We start from the raw sequence: 24,640 nt of genomic DNA, 5'->3' as shown, positions 1-24,640 counted from the left end.
CCTTCCTAGCTACCATATACTTCTCATGAGCCCTTCCTGTTTCTGGCTTCCTATATCTAATATATGCTTCCTACATCCTCTTCATTACCTGTCTCAACTGCATTTTCAGCCACAGTTCCTTTTTCCTACCATCTTTTCCCTATCTTAATGGGACAAACCTATCCAGAACCCCTTGCAAGTAGTTGCCAAACGTCCTCCACACTACTTCTGTGCTTCTGTTGTGAACATGTTCCTAATTTACTCTGTTTCTTGCCTCATCCCATTGTAAGTAGCCCTTTCCCGATGAAACACTTGCCCATTCTGTCTGCTTTTATCCTTGTCCATCACTGTGCTAAAACACAGGGAGTTGTGGTGACTGTTCAAGAGGGAGAGAGGGTGAAGGAAAGGGGAAAGAGCATGAGAATGGGATGAAGTGAAAGAGATCTAGAGAGATGGGAAGGGAGGGATTGTGGGCAAAACTATACTCCCCTCTCTCTCCCGAGTCACTCTGCCCCACCCTCACCCTCTTCTTTCCCTCCACCTGTCCCCAGACACCCACTCCCAGGGCTGCGTACGGATTTTGTTGCGAGTTCCTCTCACTGTCTGAGGATGAGTGGATGTCCACTGATGAACATTTTTCGCACCAGAGCGCGTCCAGGTGAAGGGCGGTTGTCAAGGGAGCAACGCACTGAGGGAGGGGCGAGACCAAGAGCATTCTTCATTCATTAAAGATGATCAAATACTCCCCGATCTCAACCACACTCACCACTCAGTGTCTTGGTAACTCCCCTACCCCCGCCCCCCACATGCTTCCTTGTCTCTGTAACCACCTCCTGTCCCCACAACACCCCCTGACTCTGTCACCCCCTCTAGTCCCCACACCCCTCCCTGTCTCGGTAACCCCCCCCCCTCCAGTCCCCACACCCCCTCCCCTGTCTCGGAACCCCCCTCCTCCAGTCCCCACACCCCCTCCCCTGTCTCGGAAACCCCCTCCAGTCCCCACAACCCCCTCTAGTTCCGTGTCCTCTCCCCCCCCCCCCCCCGTCTCTGTAACTCCGTCCCCAAGCCCCACCCTCTCGCTGTGGCCTCTCCGTAACCCTGACCCTCCCTGCGATTTTTTTGGAGTTCCGTCCCCACAGCTGCTTCAAATTTTGGGAATTCCTTTCTCTGGGATCCTTGCTCGAGGCGAAACACTCCGATCCAACACTCTCCGAGTGTGGGGGAGAGGAGAGTGGGAGGGGCGGAGAGAGGGAGGGGGAGTGGAGAGGGGGAGAGTGGAGAGAGGGAGGGAGGGAGAGTGGAGAGAGGGAGGGGAGAAGATGAGAGAATGGGATAAAGTGAGTGAGTGAGAAAGAGACAGATAGAGGGAAGGGAGGAAATATGGGTAGAACTCTCTTCCCCTCACACCTAATAGCCTGGGATTGTCTGATCTCTGAAGATAGGTCAGTACCTGGAGGGTAGGTTTCTGTGAAGGGTACTGGTCAAAGTGGCGACTCTGTCAAGGAATTTCATGCATGTTACATGATGTGACTAATGGAACCTTTACCTTCATCTCACAACCAGTCACACCAGACATGTCACAGGATGAGACAGAACGTCTGTCGTGGTGACAGGACAATGGCTTCTCCCCTCAGGCAGAATATGGGACGTGCTCCTCACCCTGCCCGTATCACCAGGGGGACTGAGAGGGGAGCCACCTCCGGGTCGTGACCCGGGACAAGCTTGGGGATGGGACGATTCAGTCACCAGCACCTCCCACTGCCTTAGAAGAACCAAGGAAGGTCGACGCCTTCGCCCCCAACACCCTCCGCAGGGGCCCTGCCGAGAACGGGAGCTGCTTTGCTCCGGGTCAGGAGAAACTGGCAAACAGTGCAAGCAGCTCGGGATATCATCCAAAACCCCCTCCACGACCTCCGTCCACACCTCTCGCAGCCCAGGACAACACGCCGAAGGGCCCCTCTCTCCTATCCTCCCAAATCCCCGCCCTTCTCTCCCGTTCCCCTCCTCTCCCACTCCTCTTCTCACTCTGACCCATTTCCCTCTCCATCTCCCTCTTCCACTCTATACCCCTCTCCCCTGCTCATCCCTCTCCCGTTACCCCTCCCTCTTCCCTACCCTCTTCTCTCTTCCCCTTTCCATTCTACGCGCACCCACTCCCTTTTCACCTCTCACTCCCCCTCTCTTCTCCCCCCCATTCTCTTTCTCTCTCTCTCTATCCCCCCTTTCCCCTTTACACGCACCCCTCTCTCTCTTCCCACTCTTTCTCCGGACATTTCCACCCCCCGGATGAGAAGCGCAAATCCTTCACAGCCCTTGCTCGGTCCGAGCTGAATTTCCATTCCTCATTGCCATCCTATTCCCAGTCATTCTGTCTTGCCCTCCGACCTTGCGCAGCGGTCCGAAGGTTAGAGTCCACCAGTTGGACTGTTCGCGGGAGAACTCTTCCCTTGGCACCAGGTGAATGGTGTAGGATGAACGTGAACTGTCAGTTCAGCGTCCCCACTATGGGAAGGGGAGGGCTCGTTTCAAGAAACCGCTGGAACCGGATACGGAGGAGACGAGAGGAGCTTGTCCCTGCCCGCTCGCTTCTCCCACTGGCGCCAACTCCCTCCCTCCCCATCTCTCTCACTTCCCCTCTCTCCCCTCCCCTACCCCTCATCTCTCTCACTTCCCCTCTCCCTATCTCTCTCACTTCCCCTCTCCTCTCCTCCACCCCTCATCTCTCTCACTTCCCCTCTCTTTCCTCCACCTCCCTCCGTCTCACCTCTCCTCCTCTTCCCTACTCTTACTCTGTCCACCTGCTCCTTTCCTCCCCCTCTCTCCACCCCCTCTCTCTCTCCCCATACTCCTCGCCCACTCACCACACTCCCCTCCCTCCCCACCATGTTCTCTTCCCTCTCCACCTATCTCGCCACCACAGACCCATCTCTCTTCCAATCTTTCTCTCTCTCTCCGAGTCACTGCCTCACCCTCTTCTTTCCCTCCACCTGCCCCCAGCCACCCACTCCCAGGGCTGGTCCAAAACGCCGCGAACAGATTTTTTTTCTGAAAGTCTCTCTCTGTCTGAGGATGAGTGAATATCCACTGACGAACATTTCTTACATCAGAGCGAGTCCAGGTGAAGGGAGGGGCGAGACCGAGAGCATTCTCCATTCATTAAAGATGATCAAACACTCCCCACTCTCACACCACTCCCTGTCTCTGTTACCCCCTCCAGTCCCCACGCCCCTTCCTGTCTCAAAAACCCTCTCCTGTCCCCATATCCCCCTCTCTCTCTCGAGCTCATCCTATTTCTCTCCCCTCCCTCTCCATCCACTCTCATCCCTCCACTCCCTCTCTTCCCTCCTCCCATCGTTCCTCACTCCTCATTCCTTCTCTCTTTCCCCAATCTTATTCATCCCGTCTGCTCCCCTCTCTCCCCTGCTGCCTCCCTTCCCTTTTCTCTCTCTTCCCTAATCTTACCTGTTCCACCCCTTACCCCTCTCCTCTCTCTCTGTTCCTACTCCCCCTCTCCTCCATACTCTCTGCCTCTCCCCACCTTCTCTCTGACCCCTGTCCTCCTCCCTTCCTTCCCCTCCTTCCCTCTCTATCCCCCTGTCTCTCCCCTCCCCTTCTCCTGCCACGCCCCGAAACTCGCAAGGTCAGGCCCACAGTTCGAGCAGACGCTGTCCCTGTCAGTAGGGGCTCTGTCACTGTCCCAGTCGTAGGTTCGCTGTGAGCTTCAGTGTTTAGAGAGAGAGAGAGAGAGCGCGTAGCCATTGCGGCCAGACAGATTTTCGTTTACAAGGACCGTTTCTCTCTGTGCCCTTTGGCTGAAAAAGAAAATCAGAAATATTTATGTCTGGAACAGGAATCTGTTGTTAACGCAGTGCGACTGGTGCAACAGAGCGTGGAAATCAATCTCTCTCTCCAAAAGTGAGACAAAAGTTACTGCTTGGAGTTCCGCAATATTTTGAGAAAAGTTTTGAAGAGATCTGCAAAGTTCGGCAAAAATTGGAGAAATTCTGCAGTTTTGAGAAGTTTCAAGCGGAATCTTCCTTTGCTCTCCTTCTCCCGTTTAGAAAGTTGGTGGAGATAAACCGGAGACAGAAGGGTGCTGTTGGGAAAGGTTTTGCAGACAGTTCTTGGGGCCGGAGAGAGAGAAAGAGAGAGAGACCAGCTGGAGCTGATCGTTGGAACGAACAGATCTCTCTCTCTCTCTCTCAGATCTATCCGTCCATCCATCCATCTTTCCTGCGAGCTCGGGAACGGTTCCGATGTCTCTCGGGACGGACGTGGGGAGAAGGCCGGAGGCGGCGATTGGCCCCGTCCCCAGTCTGGAGAAGGATGCGGGAGCCCAGCTGCGGTGCCCTCTTTGGTGGCGAAAATGTTGCCCGTGCGCCGGGAAAGGAAGCGAGAGCTACGACGTGAGCCGCGGGCTGGAGGAGAGTCCGCCGGCGGTGGAAGGTGCGGGAGAGCGAGGGTGACGCGGGGGGGGGGGGGTGAAAGGGTTGGGGGGTTCGGGAGGTGGGATATCGTCTAGCCGCGCGGGTGGCGGACGCAGGTCCGTGGATCTCAAAACCACCCCATCTGTCCCCCTTCTCCTCCTCTCTCTCTTTCCCCCCTCTAGAACATTAAACATTGCAGCATAGTACAGGTCCTTTGGCCCTCGATGTTATGCTGACCTATATATTCCAACAAAAATTTTAAACCCTCCGAACTTCGTAGCCCTCTTATTTTTCTTCCGTCCATATGCCTGTCAAGAGTGTCTTAAATGCCCCTAATGTTCCAGCCTCCACCACCATCCCCAGCAAGGCATTCACAAATCTCTCAAAAAACGTATCCCTGATGTCTCCCCTAAACTTCCCTCCCTTCACTTTGTACCCACGTCCTCTGGTGTTTGCTGATCCTGCCCTGGGAAACAGGCGCTGGCTGTCCAGCCTATTGATGCCTTTCTAATCTTGTCGACCTCTATCAAGTCTCCTCTCATCCTTTTATGCTTGAAAGCAAGAAGTCTCAGCTCTGCTGACCTTGCCTCCATCACTCTTGTTTTCCCTCGTTTTCACCAGCCCTCCACCTCCCTCCTGTAGTGAGATGACCAGAACCGAACACAATTCTCCAAGGGGATTCTCACCAGAGATTTGTAGAGTTGCTACATGACCTCTCATCTCTTCACCTCACACTTACCTGGATTGGACTCCATCTGCCACTTCTCTGCTCAACTCTGTATCCTGTGTATATCCTCTTGTAACCTTCAACAACCTTCAGCTTCATCCACAATTCCTCCAATCTTCGTGTCATCCGCAAACTTACTGACCCATCCTTCCGTCTCTTCATCCATGTCATTTATAAAAATCACCAAGAGCAGAGGTCCCAGAACAGATCTCTGTAGCACTCCACTAGTCACTGACCTCCAGGCAGAATCCTTTCTACACTACTCTCTGCTTTCTTCCTACAAGCCAATGTTTTATCCATAGCCAATGTTCCATGGATCCCATGCCTTATTACATTCTGAATGAGTCTCTCATGGGGGACCTCTCTCTCTCTCACCCCTCTCTGCTCTCCTCCATCTCTCCCCTTCCCCTCCCTCTCCCTCTCCCCCTCCATCATCCCTCCTCTGTCATCCCTTCTCTATCCTGTCTCCTTTTCCTCTGACCCCTCTCTCTCCCTCCCTCTCTCTCACCCCTCTCCTTCCCTTTCTCTCTATCCCCTCCTCATCTCACCCCTCCTCCCCATCTCTCTCTCTCTCTCTCCCTCCCTCCCTCCCTCTACCACCTTTTCTCCCTTCCTTTCTCCAGCCATTCACTCTTCCCCCTTCTCCCTGACAGACACCAGACAACTGATCATGTCCCTGGACCTCCGGACGGGGAGACAGGACATTAACAAGAAAATGCATCACACCCAGGACTTTGAGGAGGAGGGGCTGATTGTGCGTCGGGGGTTTCCCTTCCACCTGGAGCTCTCCCTCAGTCAGCCGTTCAACCCACATGTCCACCACTTGCTGCTGGAACTACGCCTGGGTAAGTTCCAGCATCTGCCTGGGGAACGGTCTGAAGAAGGTGTGGGGGCAGAGATGGAAGGGGGGAGGTGGAAGGAGAGGGAGAGGTGGGAGGAGGGGGGAGGTGGAGGGGAGAGGGAAAGGGTGCAGGAGAAGAGGTTGGGGAGCGGAAGGGAGGAAGGGGAGGGTGAGGTATAAGGGGGAGGTGGGGGGAAGGGGAGGTGGGGAGGGGGAGGTGGAAGGAGAAGAGAAGGAGGGAAAGGGAGCAGTAGAAGAGGGAGGGAGAGGAGGAGGGGGGAGGTGAGTGTGGGATGGGAGGTAGGGGGGAGCTGAGGCTCCATCTGTCCTGGGACGCGGAGGGTGACGGCCTTGGGTGGTTCCACTGGTCTACTGCAAGGTCCCACAGGTGGCCCACCCAAGTGATCTTGGTTGGGGGGGAGTTCTTCCTCCTCGCCCCTTCCCTAATGTGGCAATTGCTCCTTTCCCCTTGTCCCTCTCTCCCACTGTCTCTGCCCTCTTTCCCTCCCTCCCTCCCCTCTTCCTTCCCCCTCTTCCCTCCCTGCCTCCTCCAATCTCCTTCCACCTCTCCTCCCTCCTTCCCTCTCCCCCACTCCTCTACCTCCTCCCGTGGCATTCCTTCCCTCTCTCCCACCTCCCCCTCTCTCCCCTCCCCTCTTCCTGCATTGTTGTGGGGGGGGGGAGGGATTGGAGAATCCGAACCATGGGACAGCTATTCGATTCTCCGCTCACCCCTTCTCCCCTCTCCCACTAGGTAACAATCCCCAAGTGGCGAAGGGGACGCTGGTGAGGGTACTACTAGTGGAGGAGGCGCCTCAGGGAGAGTGGGCTCTGCTCCTATCCGAGGAGCCAGCCCAGGATCGCACCCTCCACCTCCTGGTGCAGGTCCCTCCGGACTGCCCCATAGGGAGATACCGTCTCTCCCTCTCCCTTGGCAGTGAGCTCCAGGAGTCCAGTGTCTACGTCCTGTTCAATCCCTGGTGTCCAGGTAGGGATTCCACATACAGTGAGCTTCGCTGGCGCCTCGCCCCTCTGATCAGCAACCTCAGACCAGAGGGCGGTTGTGAACAAGAGAGAGAGAAAGGGAAAGGGAGAGAAAGAATGAGGAAGGGAGGGAAAGGAGAGCACATCGTAGGGGAGAGGAGGGAGGGAGGGGGTGAGGATTGAGTGAAGGGGAGAGGAGGGAGGGAGGGGGTGAGGATTGAGTGAAGGGGAGAGGAGGGAGGGAGGGGGTGAGGATTGAGTGAAGGGGAGAGGAGGGAGATGAGATGGAGAGAGGAGGGAATGAGATGGAAAGGGAAGGGGAGGGAGAGAGAAGAGGAGAGGGAAGGAGTGTCATTTATAATAATCAGAGGCCCCAGAACAGATCCCTGTATAGCTCCAGTAGTCACTGACATTTGGGCAGAATATGTTCCATCTACTACTATCCTCTGCTTTCTGGAGGCAAGTCAGTTCTGAATCTCCACAGCCAAGGTTCCATACATCCCACAGAATGAGTCTATCTTGGGGGACCTTGTCAATTGCCTTACTAAAATCCACATACTGCACATGAACTGCCCTGCCTTCATCAATTTCTCTTGTTCCTTCCTCAAAAAAAGTCAGTTCGATCAGTGATGCATGACCTGCCCTTCACAAAGTTCTCCTGATTATTCCAGAGCAGACTAGGCTTCCCTCAAGGCTTGGAAATGCTGTCCAGAAGAATCCTCTCCAATACTTCGCACACCACTGATGTCAGACTCACTGGTCTATAATTTCCAGGATTCTCCCCATTGCCTTCCTTAAATAAGGGACTACATTTGCAATTCTCCAATCTTCCGGCACATCCCCTAAGGCCAGGGAGGACATAAAGATCATTGCCCCAGCAATCTCTCCCCTCGCTTTCTGTAGTAACCTGGGGCTAATCTTATCTCCGGTCCTGGGGACTAGTCAATCCTAGTGTTTCACGAAGATTCTGCACGTCCTCTTTCTTAACCTCACCTTGCACCAGCACATAAATTTGTTTTATACAGACCTCACATTATTCAAGATCCCCCCTCTCTGCTGAACACTGAAGCAAACTACTCATTTAGGACCTCCCCTACCTCCTCTGCCTCCAGGCACACATTGCCTCCTTTATCCTGAAGCTTCATTTATTTATATTTTAATTTTATATATAATTCATATATTATAAATATACATTTATACTTCTACTCTTGTGATCCTTTTGTCCTAAAGTTTAAGGGGAAACCTCTTCATACAGAGAGTGGTGGGGGTGTGGAACGAGCTGCCAGCAAAGGTGGTGAACGCAGACTCAATTTGAACATTTAAGAGAAATTTGGACAGGTACATGGAAGGGAAAGGTGTGGAGGTGCAGGTCAGTGGGACTAGGCAAAACAAAATGGTTCAGCACAGACTTAGAAGGGCCGAAGAGGCCTGTTTCTTTGCTGTAGTGTAACATAGATTGCCGTGGGGTTTTCATTAATCCAACTTGCCAAGGCATTCTCATGCCTCCTTCTTCCTCTCCTCAGTCCTTTCTTCAGTTCCTTCCTGGCTATCACATAATTCTCATTAGGCCTTCCTTCTTAGAACCATAGAACATTTCAACACAGGAACAGCTTCTTCTAGTCTGTCCTGAACCATTTCTTTGCCTAGTCCCACTGACCTGCACCCAGTCCATCGACCTCATACCTTTCCCATCCATGTACCTGGCTAAATTCCCCTTAAGTATTAAAATTGAGCCTGCGTTCACCTCTTCAATTGGAAGCTTGTCAACACTCCCTCCACTCTTTGTTTCCCTTAAACTTTTCCCCATTCACCCTTAATCCATGTCCTCTAGTTTGTATTTTACCTACCCTCAATGGAAAAAAAGCCTTTTTACATTTACTCTGTCTCTTCCCCTCATAATTTTAAATATCAAATCTTCCCTCCTTCTTCTACAGTCCAGGGAATAAAGTCCTAATCTGTTTAACCTTTCCTTATAACTCAGTTTCTGAAGTCTGGGCAACATCCAAGTTGTTATGAGCCCAGAAGACCCCAAAACCCAGCAGCAATAGATATTCACCAAGACAAATGGTTACTTAAACAAAAATTGCTTTTAATTATCTTTAAACATGAAAAGAGAATCACATAACTAACCTAACTTAACCCTCTTCTAATTCTAAGCGCACGTGTATGTAATGTGTGTGTAAGTTCACAGTCCAATCTCACTTCTCATTCCTCCAAGTTCACTGGTTGCAGGCAATTCTTATACTGTGCACAGAATTTAACATTTATAAAGTTCTCCAGGGTTTGGTGCTTGAAAGGTAAATGGTAACCGCTCAGGAAAATTCTTGTCGGTTTTCCGAGAGAGATGTGTGTTGTTCCAGGACATCCACAACTGATGTACTTCCATCAGTCACCTCAGTAACTTGCTGACAAAACTTTCCCCCTCAGGGTTTTCCAGATGATAACCTCTTTGTTTCAGGTCACCTCAGAGTTCCTTTTTGTTTCGCTTATTCCAAGTGAACCATTAGACAGCCAGTCCTCTCCTCTTGCATGAACCACAAGCCTTTGACCAGGCTAGCTTGCCAGCTTGTGCTGTTCCAGTCCCAGCTGCCTCTGCTGGCTGTAACACTGTACAAGTGATCTCTGTCTGTCTCTCTCTGAGAGAAAGCCTGTTTGACTTTCTCTGCTTGCAAAACCACATGACTCTCTTAGAACCGCAAGCTCTCTTCCAGACAATCTGCGGCTCCAACAAGATCTCCAACAAGATCTCTCATCTGTTGCCTTTTGAAAAACAACACTCTCCAAAGCTCTTGCAAAAGCTGTGGAGTTGATATGTCTAGCATTAGCAGAGCTCCAGTATTTCAAATAAGATCTGTTTTAAAGTGTTTGTAAGTGACCTATTCTAACAAACCTTTCCCAGTTTATCTCCCAAAAACAAATCTATATACTCTGTCACACTAGTAAATCTTCTCTATATTCTTTCTATCTTATTGATATCTTTCCTGTAGTTAGGTGACTAAAACTGCACACAATATTCCAAATTTGGCCTCACCAATGTCTTATACAGCTTTAATAGAACATCACAGCTAATGTATTCAATACTTTGATTGATGAAGGCCAATGTGCCAAAAGCTCTCTTCACAACCCTATCCACTTATGTCACCACTTTCATGGAATTATGTATCTGTATTCTCAGATCCCTCTGCTCTACTGCACTCCTCAGTGCCTGACCATTTATCGTGCACATCCTTTCTTGGTTTGGCCTTGCAAAATGCAACACCTTGCCCTTGACTGCATTAAGTTCCATCCGCCATTGTTCAGCCCATTTTTCCAGTGGGCCCAGATCCCTCTGCAAGCTTCGAAAACCTTCCTCGCTGTCCACAATACCTCCAATCCTAGCATCTGTCCCTTAACTAGCTGTCTTACCTCCTTCGTCATCCATGGTTCCTGTTTCCTACCATCTTTTCCCAGTCTTGGTGGGACAAACCTATCCAGAGCCCCATGCAAATGGTCACTAAACATCCTCCACATTACTTCTGTGCTATTCCCCAAGATCATCTGTTCCCAATTTACTGTCTTCAGCTCCTGCCTTATCCCATTGTAATTAGCCCTTCATTTTGTTCACTTCTGTCCTTGTCTATAGCTGTGCTAAATTTCAGGAAGTTATGGTCACTGTCACTGAAATACTCCCTCAGTGAGAAAGGGCTGTCACCTGACCAGGTTCATTACCCAGTACTAGATCCACTATGACCTTAGTTGAATTGTCCACATGCTGTGTCAGGAATCCTTCTTGGGCATCCCTGATAGATTCTGCCCCTTCTAACCTTCTTGCAGTCAGGAGGTGCCTGTCAGGAGACTTTGAAGTCTCCCACAACAACAACCCTGGTATTTTTGCACCAGCTGTCTATTTATCTGTTCCTCAGTGTCCAGGGGGCTATTTGGGGGCACATAGACTACTCCCAATAGAGTGATCACTCCCTTCCTGTTTCTGACTCATCCACACTGACTCAGTACAGGGTTGGTGTCAGAACGTATGTCTGGGGGGGAGGAGTGAATTAGAGGGAGGCAGAGACTGACCTGTTGACAGGGGCAGGGAGGGGAAGTGGGGGGGGGGGTTTACATAGGAACATAGGGAATAGGAGTAGGCCAAAAATGGCCCATCGAGCCTGCTCCGCCATTCAATAAGATCATGGCTGATCTAATTTATGACCTAACTCCACCTACCTGCCTTCTCCCCATATCCCCTAATTCCTCTATCATGTAAAAATTTATCTAACCGAATTTTAAATATGTTTAATGAGGCAGCCAACCACTTCCCTGGTTAGAGAATTCCAAACATTCACTACTCTCTGGGAACAACTATTTTTCCTCATCTCTGTCCTAAATCTACTCCCCCGAATCTTGAGACTGTGTCCTCTCGCTTTAGTTTCCCCGGCCAGCTCAAAAATCCTTCCTACATCTATCCTATCCATACCCTTCATAATCCTATATGTTTCTATAAGATCTCCTCTCATTCTTCTGAACTCGAGCGAATACAATCCTAGACGATTTAATCTTTCATCATAAGTCAACCCCTTCATCCCAGGGATCAACCTAGTAAACCTCCTCTGGACTGTCTCCAAAGCCAGTATATCCTTCCTCAAATATGGAGACCAGAACTGGACACAGTACTTCAGGTGCAGTCTCACCAGTACCTTATACAGTTGCAACATTACCTCCCTACTCCTGAATTCAATTCCTCTAGCGATGAAGGCCAACATTCCATTTGCCTTCTTAATAACCTGCTGCACCTGCAACCTAACTTTTTGTGATTCATGCACAAGCACTCCCAAGTCCCTCTGCACAACAGCATGCTGTAGTTTTCCACCCTATAAATAATATTCAGCTCTTTTATTTTTCTTGCCAAAGTGGATAACCTCACACTTACTAACATTATACTCCATCTGCCAGACCTTTGCCCACTCATCCAGCTTAACTATATCCCTCTGCAGACTCTCCACATCCTCATTACAATTTGCTCTTCCACTCAATTTGGTGTCATCCGCAATCTTGGCTACACCACATTTTGTCCCCTCCTCCAAGTCATCAATGTAAATGATGAACAGTTGTGGGCTTAGCACTGACCCCTGCGGCACCCCACTTACCACTCTCTGCCAACCTGAAAAACTCCCACTTATCTCGACTCTCTGCCTCCTGTCAGTCAACCAATTTTCAATCCAGGCCAATATACTTCCCCGGACTCCACTTTCCTGTAACTTACTGATAAGTCTCTTGTGCGGCACCTTATCAAACGCTTTCTGGAAATCCAAATATACAACATCAACCTGTTCCCCTCTATCCACTGCACCCATTATATCCTCAAAGAATCCTAACAAGTTTGTCAAACAAGATCTTCCTTCTCTAAAACCATGCTCCGTCTGCCTGATTGAACCCTTATGTTCCAAAAGTTTCACTATTTCATCTTTAATCACGGCTTCAAGCATTTTTCCAACTACAGACGTCAAGCTGATTGGCCGATAATTTCCAGTCTTCTGCCTACATCCCTTCTTAAAAAGTGGCATGACATTTGCTGTCTTTCAGTCTGCTGGGACCTGCCGAGAATCCAAGGAATTTTGGTATATGATCACCAATGCATCAACTATAACTTCTGCCATTTCCTTCAGAACCCTTGGATGCATATCATCAGGACCAAGTTATTTGTCTGGCTTTAGTCCCATTAGTTTCTCCATCACTACTTCCTTTGTAACAACTATTTTACCAAGGCCCTCCCCAACATTTGCATCCTTAACTCCGCACTCGGGCATGCTGGACATGTCTTCCACCGTGAAGACTGACACAAAATATTTGTTCAATGCCTCGGCCATTTCCTCATTTTTTTGCTACCAGTTTTCCTTTCTCATCCTCCAAGGGTCCTGTGTTAACTCTGACCACCCTCTTCCATTTTATATATTTATAACATTTTTTGCTTTCTGTTTTTATATTTTGTGCCAATTTACTTTCAAAATCCTTTTTCCCCATTTCTTATTCTTTCTTTGGCTTGGCTTCGCGGACGAAGATTTATGGAGGGGGTAAAAAGTCCACGTCAGCTGCAGGCTCGTTTGTGGCTGACAAGTCCGATGCGGGACAGGCAGACACGATTGCAGCGGTTGCAAGGGAAAATTGGTTGGTTGGGGTTGGGTGTTGGGTTTTTCCTCCTTTGCCTTTTGTCAGTGAGGTGGGCTCTGCGGTCTTCTTCAAAGGAGGTTGCTGCCCGCCAAACTGTGAGGCGCCAAGATGCACGGTTTGAGGCGTTATCAGCCCACTGGCAGTGGTCAATGTGGCAGGCACCAAGAGATTTCTTTAGGCAGTCCTTGTACCTTTTCTTTGGTGTACCTCTGTCACGGTGGCCAGTGGAGAGCTCGCCATATAACACGATCTTGGGAAGGCGATGGTCCTCCATTCTGGAGACGTGACCCATCCAGCGCAGCTGGATCTTCAGCAGCGTGGACTCGATGCTGTCGACCTCTGCCATCTCGAGTACTTATTACCCGCTTTGTAACCCCTTGTTGTCTCTTAAAGTTATCCCAATCTTCCATTTTCCCACTGCTCTTTGCAGCTTTGTACACCTGCACCTTCAATTTTATACTCTACTTTCTTTCCTTTGTTAACCACGGTTGATTTTTTGTGCTGGCAGGATCCAACCTGTTGACGGGGTGTGCTGGCAAGAGCTCACCCGCCTCTCCTTCCTCACAACCCCACCATGCATTGCATCCACCATCTGCTCTATTCTCAGCCCTCTCGCCCTGTTTCCCATCCCCCTGCTAAACTAATTTAAACCCTCATGCAAACCACTCTGCCAGGATATTGGTCTCCTTACAGTTTCAGGTGCAGCCCGTCCTTTCTGTACAGACTGGGCCTTCCCCAGATGATGCAGAAAGATGAAACCCTGCCCAAACTCTATGTGCACACATTCGTCTGCCCATCATTCTAATCTTCTCACTGGCGCGAGGCACAGGCAGCAGTGCTGAGGTTACTAGCCTCGAGGGTTTGTCTCTCAGCTTTCTACCTGGCTCCCTGCATTCTCTCTTTGGGCCCGCCTCCTTTTTCCACCCCATGTCTTTAGGCTGCTCACCCTCCATTATCAGAATGCCAAAAGCCCAATCCAAGACGTCTCCGACCCTGGCAGCTGGAAGGTGACAAACCGTCTGGTTGTCTCTTTTGTGCTGAAAGAATCTCCTGCCTGCTCCTCAGTCCCCTATCTCTCCTGCTCTCCCTTTCTCCTCTCTTCCCTTTTATCCACAGGGCCAGAGATCAGGTCACTGCAGCTTTGTCCTGCTGGTTCATTCCCTCCCTTCCCCCCCCCCCCAACAGTATCCAAAGCGGTACATTTATTATTGAGGGGAACGGCCACAGGGGACCCATGCACCGCCTGCCTGCTTGCCTTTGCATTTCCCTCTTCTGATAGTTACCCAGGTTCCTGCCTCCTGCAAGCCTCAGCGTGACTGCTTCCCTGTGATTCCCGCATTCTGCAGAGGTCATCGAGCTCATCTCCGGTTCCTGAACATGGCCTGTAATGAACTGCAATTTGATGCCCCTCAGGCTGATAAATCCCAGACCTCAGAAGGTGAACACTCTGCTCATCCTGTTGCCATTCTGACTATTCTAATTGACGGTCAAAGGATAAAATAATAATGAACTGCCACCAGAATCTTACCTTAGTTTCAAGCCTCTTCTGGCCAAAGACTCAGCTCCACTCAAACCTTGGCCACTCTCACTCACTTCAACCACCCATCTCTCACTCCGACTCCCATTCGCTGCAAGGTTCCTCAGGCAGAGAATTCCCCTCCTCTCCAGGAGAAGTAGTTCCTCCTTGTCTCTGTACCAAAGCTACTCCCCGAATCCCGAGCCATGGCCCCAGTTCTGGCCCCACCCACCTGCCTACCTCTACCTTATCCAACGTTGCACATGTCTCTATAAGATCCCCTCTCTTTCTTCAATGTGTATAGTCCCAGGCAGCTCAATCTCCAGGCTGACCCCCTTATAGAACAATACATCACAGGACAGTCCCTTTGGCCCTCAGTGTTGTGCCAACTTGTATATCCCTTCCTCACCTGGTTAACCTCCTCTGCAATCCCTCCCAAGGCATTTTTGCCCGTACCTTGATGAAGGGCTCGACCCTGGTTAGGAACCTTTATATCATGCTGTTTGACCCACGGAGTTTCTCCAGCGTTGAGTTTACCCACTCAACGCTGAGTCTCAGTGTGAGACAACACAGTACCCCAGGGGTGGCCTCACCTGTACACCTACAGCAGGATCTTCCTACTCTTCAAATCAATCCCTCCATCAATGAAGGGCCCACATCCCAAGTTACCGTCTCCTGCACCCGCAAAGTTTCCGCAAGTGCCCTCTGGTTCCATGCCGGTTTTCCCAATCTTGAACTATTTCAGTTCTGCACCACGTTCCCACGCCCCCCCCGGCCAAGCCGAGGCCACCCGCAAACTGGAGCAATAACACCTTCTATTCCCGTCTGGGTGCCCTCTAACTGGACGGCATTAACATTGACCTCCAGTTACTCATAATCCTGCCCTCTGCTGAGTCTCCCTCTTTCCTCATCTCCTTTCTTCCAACTCCCCACCCCTTCCCTTCCCTCTACCACCACCCCCCCTCCAATTTCCTAGAACATGGAAATCTAGTGCCGTCCAGGCTCTTCAGCCCAGAGTGTTGTGCCAGCCCAATACCCCTGAGAATTTCCTGTCTGCATAACCTTCCATTTGTCTCTGCTCCATCCACCTACCGATATCTAATGGTCTCTTAAAAGACCCTCCCCCCCACCACCAATGGTGGCAGCGCCCTCCATGTACCCACCGCACTGTGCAGAAAAACTTACTTCTGACATTTCTCACCCCCCGCCCCCCTGGGGTTCCTCCCAAGCACCTTAAAACTATATCCCCTTGTGTTTACCATTTTAGCCCCCGGGGTTCCGGCCATCCGCACGATCAATACCTCTCATCGTTTTGTTCACCTCCATTAGGACCTCCATCACTGCAACACCAAGTTCACTCAACCTTTTATCCTCTTCTAACCTCCCACCTGAATTCACCGATGACCTGGTACTCCGCGCTCCTCTCCATACCCCTCCCTTCCTCCTTTCCTTGCCCTGCCCCTCCTTTTAATTCTGTCACCTGCCTGCTTCATGCTTATACTTTCACGAAGAGCCCAGGCCCAAAACGTTTGGCAATATAGAAAACTTACAGCGAAATTCAGGCCCACAAGGTTGTGCTGAACATGTCCCCACCATAGAAATTACTAGGCCCCATGTATCCATCCAAAAGTCTCTTAAAGGACCCTAACATATGCGGATCCACTACCATTTCCTGCATCCCATTCCACGCACCCACCACTCTCTGCATTAAAAAGGTACCCCTGACATTTCCTCTGTCCCTACTCCCCAACACCTTAATTCCGAGTCCTCTTGTGGCAACCATTTCAGCCCTGGGGAAAAGGCCTCTGGCTGGCTACACAATCATAGCCTCTATCAGGTCACCTCTCGCCACCCGCCGCTCCAAGGAGAAAAGGCCGAGTTCACACAACATGTTTTCATAAGGCCTGCTCCTTAATCCAGGCAACATCCTTGCAAAATGTTCACATTTAAAAATAAATTTTGGCTCTCGAGTCCAGGCCTCCCAATTTACACCCCATTAGCCTACACCCCTGGTACGTTTTGAACAGTGGGAGGAAAACGCACACAGACACGGGGAGAACGTACTAACTCCTTACAGACTGCGTGGGATTTGAACCCCAGTCCCGATCACTGGCGCTGTAAAGGTATGGTGCTAACCGCAACACCAACCGTACCGCCCTCTGGTTACCCTTTACTTCCTGTGCTGCACGACCTGCTGAGTTTCTCCAGCATGTTTCCGTGTCGTTCTGCTGGGCAGCACGTGTTCTAGTCCAGTCCACAAAGTGTCCTCCCAAAGTAGATAACCTCACATTCATCGACATTGTGCTCCCTCTCTCGCCCCCTCTCCCTGCATTCTCCTGAAGGCTGTGCCGACTGGGAAGGCATTACGCTGAGACTGGGAGTGGAGAGTTCATGTTTCCCTGATGTGTGTGCCAGCAACCATGGCAACAGGCATGTTGCCTAAGGGACAGGTGTTGGAAAATCACTGCTCCTTGATGCCAGCTCATCCCGCAGAATAGAGAGCCTGTCCTAATGGGAACAGATGGGATTATGGAGATAGGGAGGGGTGTGTGGGTCAGAGGGTGTTACAGTGACAGAGAGGGGTATAGGGGACCAGAGGGGTTACAGAGACAAGGAGAGGTGTAGGGGTCCGGTGGGGGATTACAGAAGCAGGGAGGGGTGTTGGGGGCTAGAAGAGGTTACAGAGACAGGGAGGGGGGGTCAGGGATAGGAGGGGGTTACAGAGACAGGAAGGGGTGTAGGGGACCGGAGGAGGTTACAGAGACAGGGAGGGGTGTCAGGTATAGGAGGGAGGTTACAGAGATAGGGAGGGTGTAGGGGACCAGAAAGGGCTTCTATCATTGATGATCTGTGGAAACGATTCCACGCCGGACAAGCTGAACCTGTTTGGGGGATTGGACCATTCAGTCTTGGTCCTGGAGCTCATTGGAGGTTGGATTCTCAATACAACCTTCAAGGTCCCACAGCAGCTTCAAAGTTTGTCTCTTCTGTGGAACAGGGTTGAAATGATAGTATCTTTGTTCAGACTCCTATTCCAAACACCACAGATCCTTTCCAGTCTTTACAGACATCCATCCATTCCAATGGCTAGACCATTTAATGACAGCCCTTCATTCCATTCCATGGATCCAAATCCAGATTTTACTGTTTTTCAGCGAGTTACACTGTGGAATATTTTGGTTAGCACAATGCAGGCCCTTCAGCCCACAATGTACCACCCTATGTAAACCAACTCCACAATCCTTCCCTTCCTCACACCCACATCCCTCCATTTTTCTTGCCTCCATGTGTAAAGACTCCAAGAGTCTTTTGAATGTCCCCACTTCAGATATGTTATCACATGACTCCATATGTTGAACCTGGCAGTGGACCACACTGCCACACAATCCACAGAGAGTGGTGGTGGAGAACTGTTTGTCAGGTTGGAGGCCGGTGACTAGTGGTGTGCCTCAAAGATCTGTACTGGGTCCGTTGTTCTTGGTGATATACATTAATGAACTAGAGCACTGGTTCTCAACCTTTTCCTTTCCACTCGCATACCACGTTAAGTAATCCCTATGCCAGTGGGGCTCTGTGATTAGTAAGGGATTGCTTAAAGTGGTCTGTGGGGGGAAAGAAATAGTTTGAAAGCCACTGTTTTAATCGTCCCTCATTGACTCGTTATGTGCACGGTTTCATAACTCCAAAGGAAATGGGCCAATGACAATTTTTCTCAAGCAAAATATTTCAGTAACAATTGGGTCTAGAGCAGTGGTTCTCAACCTTCCCTTCCCAACCTCCTCTCTATCAGCTGACTCATTGTTGTTGCAAATGAAGCCAACTGCTGTTGAATCATCACACAAATCATGATTCTGTTAGAACGGAATCTGGCATTGTAGTCGTGAGCCCCATGTTGCCAGCCTCCACCACCACCCCTGGCGATGCATTGCAGGCACCCACTACCGTGTTTAAAAATAAAGCCTACCTTCTGATGTCTCCCCTAAACATTTCTCCACTTTTCTTAAAGGAGTTGACAGCCCACCCTATCGAAGGCCGTCATAATCCTATGCACCTCAATTAAGTCACTTCTCATTCTCCAGTGCAAATAGCGCCTTTGGAAGACTACACAAAAGAGTCTGGAAAAACAACCAACTGAAAAACCTCACAAAGATAAGCGTATACAGAGCCGTTGTCATACCCACACTCCTGTTCGGCTCCGAATCATGGGTCCTCTACCGGCACCACCTACGGCTCCTAGAACGCTTCCACCAGCGTTGTCTCCGCTCCATCCTCAACATCCATTGGAGCGCTCACACCCCTAACGTCGAGGTACTCGAGATGGCAGAGGTCGACAGCATCGAGTCCACGCTGCTGAAGATCCAGCTGCGCTGGATGGGTCACGTCTCCAGAATGGAGGACCATCGCCTTCCCAAGATCGTATTATATGGCGAGCTCTCCACTGGCCACCGTGACAGAGGTGCACCAAAGAAAAGGTACAAGGACTGCCTAAAGAAATCTCTTGGTGCCTGCCACATTGACCACCGCCAGTGGGCTGATAACGCCTCAAACCGTGCATCTTGGCGCCTCACAGTTTGGCGGGCAGCAGCCTCCTTTGAAGAAGACCGCAGAGCCCACCTCACTGACAAAAGGCAAAGGAGGAAAAACCCAACACCCAACCCCAACCAACCAATTTTCCCTTGCAACCGCTGCAATCGTGTCTGCCTGTCCCGCATCGGACTGGTCAGCCACAAACGAGCCTGCAGCTGACGTGGACTTTTTACCCCCTCCATAAATCTTCGTCCGCGAAGCCAAGCCAAAGAAAGAAAGAGAAACACCCTAGCCCTTGCTTCATATATTCCCTGGGACAGGATTGAAATTGTGGTCTCATCATTTGAACTCCTGCTCCAAACATCAGAGATCCAGCCCAGGTTTTACTGTCATCCTCCCATTCCAATTACTAGATCCAGTCCAGGTCTTGCTAACAACCCCTTCGTTCGAATCCATGGATCCAATTCTGATTTCACTGTTTTGCCTTCCACTCCATTTCCAGGGTTTTCAAGCTCTGATACCACCCCCACCCCCAAAATTCACAGATTCATCGCCCGTTTTGCAGGCAAGAATCTTTCATCCAGTCACCCTGGATACAGTCCAGGTTTACTGGTGTCTCCAATTGCTGATTCCAGACTGGGTTTTACTCACAGTCCTTTACAGTCCTTTATGCATTCCAGGATATACTCCCCTCACCCTGTTCCACTAATCCAGTCCAGGTTTTACTGGCATATCTCAGTTGTATGCCCACACTCATCCAGGTTTTACTGATGGCTCCTTCATTCCAGTCCTCGTGTTCAGTCCAGGTTATAGCTTGACAAAGGCCCCAGGTCCGAATCATTAGTTACCCTTTACTTCCTATGGGTGCAGCATGACCAGCTGAGTTTCTCCAGCATGTTTGTGTGTAACATTTAGTCCAGGATTTACTTGTTTACCCCCAACTCCTTTACTCAGTTCCGATATATCCAATTCAGATTTTACTTATTATTTCATTTATCACACCCACTCCTGCAATGACAGACACTTCATTTCAATTGGTGTAGCCAGTCCTGCTTTCACTGGTTTTCCCCTTCCCCTTTGTTTCCTGAATCCAGTCCAGGTTTTACCAGTTTCTACCTTGCACTCCATTCCCAAGATCCAATCCTGGTTTTACAGGTTCCCTGCTTGCAATCTATGCCTTAGATCTGGTCCTGGTTTTACAGGTTTCCTCTTTGCACTCCATTTCCATCAGATCCATTAAAATCAGATCAATTCCTGGTTTTACTAGTCGTCTAGCTTTCTCTCCTTTCCCCTCCCCATTCCTAAAAGTTCAGTCCAGGTTTTACAACTTTCTCCAATCCTTTCATTAAGTCCTCTCCGTGTATTACCGACCACCCCTTCAAAGAAGAAAATAGCACAGGGGGAAATCATCTCCGCAGATCGAACTAAAACCTGGAGGGAAAACCGGTGCTGCAAGATTCCGGCACCTGAATCCTTAGGCCTCGAAGGTGGCACTTGCGTTGTTTCCCATCCTGCAGAAGTTCCTGGAGGTTCCACCAAATAATGATAACGAGTTTATTGACATGCACTGAAATTCTTACGGGCTGCTGCCTGATTTCAGGAGGTTGGGCAGGCCGGTGAATTCTGCACCAGACTTCTCCAGCTGCACTGTGGAAAGTGTTCTGACTAGTTGCATTGCAACTTGGGTTGAGAATTTGAATGTCCAGGAACACAGAAGCACAAACGTCGCCAGGTCCATCACAGGCTCTGACCCCCATCTATTCCACACCTTCAGGTGGCCAGAATACCTCGATGTAAAGCCGCATATTCTACCCCTATATGGCTATCGGGAGGCCACCTGAAAGTGCAGGAGATGCCTCCCAGGCGCACTTTCTAACCCTCCTCCAGGAGGGATAATCGCCAGAACAATGAAGTGTCCCCCCCCCCGGAACCTGAATGCAGCCGCCTGAAAGTGGCCATGAAGGGGATGACTATCAGCTGGCGTGTGCCTGACAGCCCCCCTCCTCCTGCCCCCACCGGTTGCCCCAGCTCTGTAGTCCCGCGCCGGCTACTCCAGCCCTGACGTCCCACGCCGGACGCCCCAGCCCTGTCGTCCGGAAGGGACAGTGTTGCGCTTTTTAGCGCTGCCACCTGAAAGACCATTCCACAGGTCTGAATCCGCTTCTGCAGCTACATTCTTGACGGAGAATGAACCTGAAAGCGGCTAATGTGATACATTGCCTCAAGAAGGCAGTGAATGTCATGAAGCAGCCCCATCACCCTGGTCACAACATCTTCTCACTTGGCCCTTTCAAGCTGCTTTCTAAAATGGGGTTAACATTTGCCCAGTTAGAGCCCCAGTTACGCGGCTGTTAGAAAGGGTCCAACCTGGTCCCTGACCTACCTCAGAAGTAGTCATGGATCCCCGTTGAACTTACCTAGGTTACATCCACAGGTGATTTGAATAGGGAAATGGGTGGCCCGCTTATTCCGGTGACATAGTTGTGTGACCGGACAGCTAGCATCTGAACATCCATCAGTACGTCCGGTGAGTGCGTGATGTGTCATTGCGGGGGTGAGATCCCCCCCTTAAATCACCCTGTGATTTGAACGGTGCTTCCAGCACCTTTGCCCCAGGAATCACGCCTGGGCCACAGGAGGGCGACCTAGGTGCTGCAGTTTAAAAGGGGTTACTGCTACCTTCAGGCAGAGGACCAGGTTGAAAAACAGTTTATTATTTCCAACAGCTCTCAGGCTCTTGAACACCTTCCCCCCCACCCTCCCCCCTCTTTACACTAATGAGGGACACCACAAAAGGATTGTCTGCACTATTCATGAGTCACTATTTTTTTTGGAATTGGGATTACTGTGAATAGCTATCCTTTTTTGGTAGATTCATTGCCTTTTAGACAGAGGAGGGCGGGGCGATTTGATGTACAAAATTACCAAAGGGTGCAGTTAGATTAGATGCAAGCAGGCTCGTCCCGCTGAGACAAGAACTAGGGGTTAAGGGTGAAAAGGGAAATGTTTATAGAATCATTGGGGGAGGGGTACTTCTTCACAGAGCAGTGGTTCTCAAACTGCCCCCCAGACTCGCATTCCATCTTAAGTATTCCCTTTGCCATCCTCTGTGATTAGTAAGGGATTACTTAAGGTGGGATGTGAGTGGAAAGGGAAGGTTGAGAATCACTTCTCTAGACCCAATTGTTACTGAAATATTTTGCTTGAGAAAAATTGTCATTGACCCATTTCCTTTGGAGTTCTGAAACTGTGCACATAATGAATCAACGAGGGATGATTAAACCAGTGGTTTTCAAACTTTTTCTTTCCACTCACATACCACCTTGAGTTTGGGGAGGCAGTTTGAAAACCACTGACCAAGAGAATGTGGAACGAGCTGCTGGCTGAAGTCGTGAATGCGGGTTTGATTTTTAAGAAAAATTTGGTCAGGTACATGAATGGGATGGACACGGAGGGAATATGGTCTGGGCGCAGGTCAGTGAGATGGGCCAGAATAATAGTTTGGCACATAAGGGCCTGACTTTTGCTGCAGGGTTGCATTCTCCGGTTTTCCTACTGTATGTAAGTTGTTTTGACTTTTTTTAAAACAAACATACCATTCAGCGGCAGTGAACATTTGGGGCAATTGTACCCCATGAAAAACAAGATTATTAACATCGAGGTTATCACAGATACTTTGTTAGAAAATACAAAGGTCATAAAATTTCCGTTACCTAAAAAAAGAGGAATTTACAATCCTCGAAGAATTTCTTTCCTTTCTAAAATACATTCAGTATTTATTCTCAATTAAACTTAAAATATATCTAATATCAATTCCAAAAAAGGGAACAAACCCCTTACAATCTAAACCACACCCCAATACAAATATTAATAAAAGATACATGGGAATGGGGCCAAAGACAACCAGGAACCAGACAGCGGAGCACCGGATACCTTAGTTCATTATGATAATGATCTATGTAGGGGCCCCACCTCATGGAAATTAGGCTTTGCACATTTAATAGTAAATTTGATTTTTTTTAATAAGGGAATTTTTAGATTAAGATGGGAAGAAGATTTACAGGGACAGATAGATGAACAGAATTGGAAAAAAACAATATAAAGATAGAGTGACAAATACAAGAAATGTGGGATGTGGACTGGTTCAGTATAACTTATTACATCAATTATATCTCACACCACGGTCAAGAAATTGGAACATTTTTGGGAATGTCCGGAAGTAAAACCATTTTAGATAGGTCTTGGGAATTCTTTAGAACAAATTACAGGAACGGTTATAGGAATTGGACCAGAGTTGAAGTGAACTACATAGCAATCAGAATTTGTGAAAAACACTTTAGCAATATATAGGAAATGTATTGGAATAACATGGAAATGGGATATTGATTGGGGTATAGAAAGGTGGAATGTTGACAGTCGTGGTTATAACCACTTGAGAAGATAATAGAGTTTGAAGAATCAACTTTGTGTTTTGCAAAATATGGAGTCCATATTTGCAAAAGATGAGTATTAAACTTTAATTTTTAAAAATATTTCTTTGGAAGCCTCAGTGTGATTGCCTCCCCCAACAACAGCAAGAAAATATATTAAATACATGATTATGTTTGTTGAACAACACTCACTTTTAATTCATTTTATATTGTTTGGGGGTGGGGGGTTGGTGCTATTATTTCTTTCTTTATCTTTTCTAACCACATTGTATATTGATCAATGTAATTAATCAATTTTAAGTTTAAGAATGTATGTGCATTCAATGTGGAAAAATCTATAAATAAAACTATATTTTTTTTAAAAAAGGGATTTTTTTATAATTTACCTGCAAAGAAAGTACATTTTCTTCTTCCATTTTCTTTTTGGTCCCCAGATAAGGGACGCAGCAGAAACTAAACTGATGATAACAGATATTGGATTTGAACTTAGCCAAAAGGCTGGGAAGTGATCATTTTGTGTTTTGATATATGATTAAGAATGTGGTTTGGAGTTTTGAATTCTGTGCACAATTTGAGAACAATTCTTCATATAATTGGAATATTACATGAGTGAAATGTTTAATTGTTAACCTTGGGGCCATAGATAAGATTTATGTTATTTTATTAAGAAAGGAATTAGAGTTTTGATTTACAATTTACATGTTATGATATATGGAATGGTTTAATTATTTAATGTAATAGTTCATATTACTTTATTGGTTAATATCTGTTTCTGTATAAGAATCAGTGGTTCTCAACCTTTTTTCTTTCCACTCACATCCCACTTTAAGTCATCTCTCTGCCGTCCGTGCTCTGTGATTAGTAAGGGATTGCTTAAGGTGGGATGTGAGTGGGAAGGGAAGGTTGAGAATCACTGCTCTAGACTCATTTGTTACTGAAATATTTTGCTGGAGAAAAAATTGTTCTTGGCTCATTTCCTTAGGAGTTCTGAAACCATGCACATAACAAGTCAATGAGGTTTGATTAAGACTGGTTTTCAGCCTTTTTCTTTCCACCCACATCCCA

At 48.8% G+C, this 24,640-nt stretch overlaps 1 protein-coding gene and 1 pseudogene across 1 annotated transcript in view; one reads left to right on the top strand and one right to left on the bottom strand.

The window, feature by feature from the left end:
* The first annotated feature begins 3,304 nt into the window (after positions 1-3,304).
* LOC138762900 (protein-glutamine gamma-glutamyltransferase K-like) overlaps positions 3,305-24,640 on the top strand; it is a 34,544-nt gene continuing 13,208 nt past the window's right edge. The window contains exons 1-3 of the mRNA XM_069936414.1: positions 3,305-4,425; positions 5,787-5,978; positions 6,729-6,962. Coding sequence (XP_069792515.1) covers positions 4,236-4,425; positions 5,787-5,978; positions 6,729-6,962 — 616 coding nt within the window. The 5' untranslated portion in view covers positions 3,305-4,235. The remainder of the gene's footprint in view (positions 4,426-5,786; positions 5,979-6,728; positions 6,963-24,640) is intronic.
* On the bottom strand, positions 23,968-24,085 carry LOC138765569 (U2 spliceosomal RNA; annotated as a pseudogene).

The sequence above is a fragment of the Narcine bancroftii genome, chromosome 5, assembly GCF_036971445.1.
Source record: "Narcine bancroftii isolate sNarBan1 chromosome 5, sNarBan1.hap1, whole genome shotgun sequence".
NCBI classification, from domain to species: domain Eukaryota; kingdom Metazoa; phylum Chordata; class Chondrichthyes; order Torpediniformes; family Narcinidae; genus Narcine; species Narcine bancroftii.
This window is presented reverse-complemented; position numbering and strand designations above follow the sequence as displayed.